The 2,968-nt window shown below is 34.7% G+C and overlaps 1 protein-coding gene across 1 annotated transcript; it reads left to right on the top strand.

The window, feature by feature from the left end:
• The first annotated feature begins 925 nt into the window (after window positions 1–925).
• LOC145032208 (uncharacterized) lies at window positions 926–2,669 on the top strand. The gene is made up of 3 exons (XM_078980944.1): window positions 926–1,077; window positions 1,235–1,323; window positions 2,365–2,669. Exons 1-3 carry the CDS (start codon window positions 1,039–1,041, stop codon window positions 2,510–2,512), a joined length of 276 nt encoding a protein of 91 aa, XP_078837070.1. The 5' UTR covers window positions 926–1,038; the 3' UTR covers window positions 2,513–2,669.
• Window positions 2,670–2,968: the final 299 nt, after the last annotated feature.

The raw sequence follows: 2,968 nt of genomic DNA on the forward strand, positions 1-2,968 counted from the left end.
AAGGGTGTGGATCATCGTTGTGAACTACTCCGCCTCCTTGATCATTAAAGTCACCGCCTCCTAGAGTCTCACATCTTATGCGCCGCCACCACTACCTGTTCGCATGAACCCTAGAGCCATCATCGCCACCTATTCACTTGAAAACCTTTATCGTCTCAGATCCACACCATTGTCTCAATCTACGATGTTGCTTCAGATCTACACGATCATTATCACCAACTATGTAGATCGTGTCAAGTCATTTAACATGTTGGTTGTGTCCGGTGGAGTGAGGATGGTATGTGGAGATAGAGGGTTGTTCGAGTTTATAGAGGTGGTTGGAAGTCCGTCGACATTGTCACATTGTCCGACGGAGCGACGATGATAAGTGGTGGGTGGTGGTTGGCTGTAGGTTTTAAATATACAAAAAAGGATAGTCATCTGATATTCTAAAATGGGTGTGCCAAAATAATTTATTATATAATTTTTTAATAGATTAATAAGAAATACATAATAAATAAATTAAAAAAAGAAAGATGATAAGGGTAAAATAGTCTTTTCATGACACCAGGGACGAAACATGTAACTTTTTATGACATAAGGGACGAACCTAGTTAATTTTTAAAAATAAGGACGAAACATGCTTTCTGACATTTGCACGAGTGATAGAGCTAATTTACCCTTAATTTTTTTTAAAACGGATTAAACATTGTGCGAGCTTCTAAAAAAATAAAAACAAATCAAATCTCAAGCCCATGAACGGAATATTCCGCGGGATGAGTGATGATCACCCATGACCCAAGTTGAACAAGTTGGTGCATCTATTTGGAGCTTTGGCGGCCAGTAACGGCTTCTAAATTTTACATTGAGGGGTGTAATTTACCAACACTTAAAAGATCAGGGGGTATTCACAAAATCCTGCCTTGATTGGGTAGCCAGGGTAGCGTCTTTTATATAAAGTGTGAATAAGGTCAGCGTCTCCTTCTCCCCCATTTCATTCGCAGTGACCATCTCTTTCTCATCTTTTGCACTTTTTTCTCCTCCGCTAGAGTGTCAACAATGGCTTCTTCATCGCTCAAGCGTTGGGTTAGACCCGAGGTTCGTAGAATTAGATATTTCTTTACCCTTCTCTATTTTTTTTCGGATTTTTTTTGTATTTTTTTGTTTTGAATATGATGCCGATCCAAGGGATAAGCTATTTCATCGTGAACGATGACTTGTGAATCTGATCTGATAGATCTGACGGGTTTGATAGGTTTATCCTCTGGCAGCAGCCATGGCAGTCGCTCTCGGAATCTGCGGAATGCAATTGATTCGCAATATTAGCGGCAACCCTGAAGTCAGGTTCGTTTCTCTCTCTACCCTCACAAATATCTATATATGTACATGTAAGTCACGAACACGAACAAATCGCGAATCAATTGTGAGCTTTTTGTCGTTAAGGGTTTTTAGATGATGTTTGATTTGTTTACTAGTTTTTGCTTCCATGCCTAGAATCAAATCATAGCTTCATCTGATTAGGAAATATGGATAGTTATGGGGTTATAACTTAGAAACCTGTGTAATCGTGACTGAACAACTGACGAACTATAATCGCATTTTAAAGCATTTTTGAACAAGTTTGCACCCTTTTCAAGCTGAAATACCTACAGTGCAAGGTTTAATATTATTGAAGTTGAATCTCTTCATACTAGTAACTTATCTGTGCATAATTCAATCACAATATCGTAATTTTCAGGACAACTTATCATTAGCTCATATATTTCCACCATTTCATAATCCGAATCTCACAAATTTGAATAATTAAAATAAGGTGGGTCTGAAACATAGTGTGGATAAGTATCTACTTGTATAAAGTACTATTGCAGAACAACAGTTATAATCCTTACATTGATGTTCAAGAACTATATATATACTTGAAATTTATTTTCAAAATAACACACTTAATTCGGTACTTCAAGGATCCAAATTATATTGCCTACAGTTGCACTCAAAAATTAAAATTCATATCTTGAATGCCAGAGAATTATAATCATGTTCTTTTTCAAGGATCCAAATTATTTACTAAATAACACACTTGAAAGTTTTTTTCAAATATGATTATTTCGACTTTATGCCAGAGAATGATAATCATGTTTTTTTTTTCAAAGAATTAAATTTTGATATTTCCTAACTAAAGTCGTAATAATCACTTAATACACACATCCATAATCACAATATAATATGGTTGGAAGGTAAAATTTATATTACTTGTGTAGGGAATTAACACGACTCTATTTTGCTTATGAGATCTCGTGAATTTAAATTTTGGTTGTATGTGTATTTAAATATGGATGTTGTGTATAAATTTGTTATATAAGTTATTTTTTTTATTGGGATGTACAGAGTGACTAAGGAAAACAGAGCTGCTGGTATATTGGATAACTTTGTGGAAGGTGAAAAATATGCAGAGCATAGATTGAGGAAGTTTGTTCGCAACAAGTCTCCTGAGATCATGCCATCTGTCAATTCTTTCTTCACAGATCCAAAATGAAAAGCAAACTTAATGTTGTGTGTCGCATTGCAAGTCTTTGATTTTGGATTTGTTGTTATGATTTATAATCAAGGAAAATGTTTTGAACCTTAATGGAATTGTTGGTCTGATTTATTTTTCTCTAAATAATACAAACTCTGTCTAAATGCTTGAAACATGACTATTTCTTGACTTAACTTGGAATGAATGACCTAGTGGATTAAGCCAAAAAAAAGGTGGCTTAATGTATCAAGATACCAACGTATGTCCTGTTTTTCCTCTTTTTTTTCAAAAAAAAAAAAAATCCAGCTGCTTTCATGTTATGTTTGATAAATATTGTAAAATTTGTTTTGTGGAAGCCAAAGGGTAGAGTGGTCATTTTGTTTCACTCAGATTGACTTGTTCAATCTAGAAACTAGAAAGGAAACACCTTTATGTATTTAACATTTTATGGAGACATATTTGTTGAGCCATTTA

Source organism: Lactuca saligna, chromosome 2, assembly GCF_052625555.1.
Source record: "Lactuca saligna cultivar CGN05327 chromosome 2, ASM5262555v1, whole genome shotgun sequence".
In the NCBI taxonomy this organism is placed as follows: domain Eukaryota; kingdom Viridiplantae; phylum Streptophyta; class Magnoliopsida; order Asterales; family Asteraceae; genus Lactuca; species Lactuca saligna.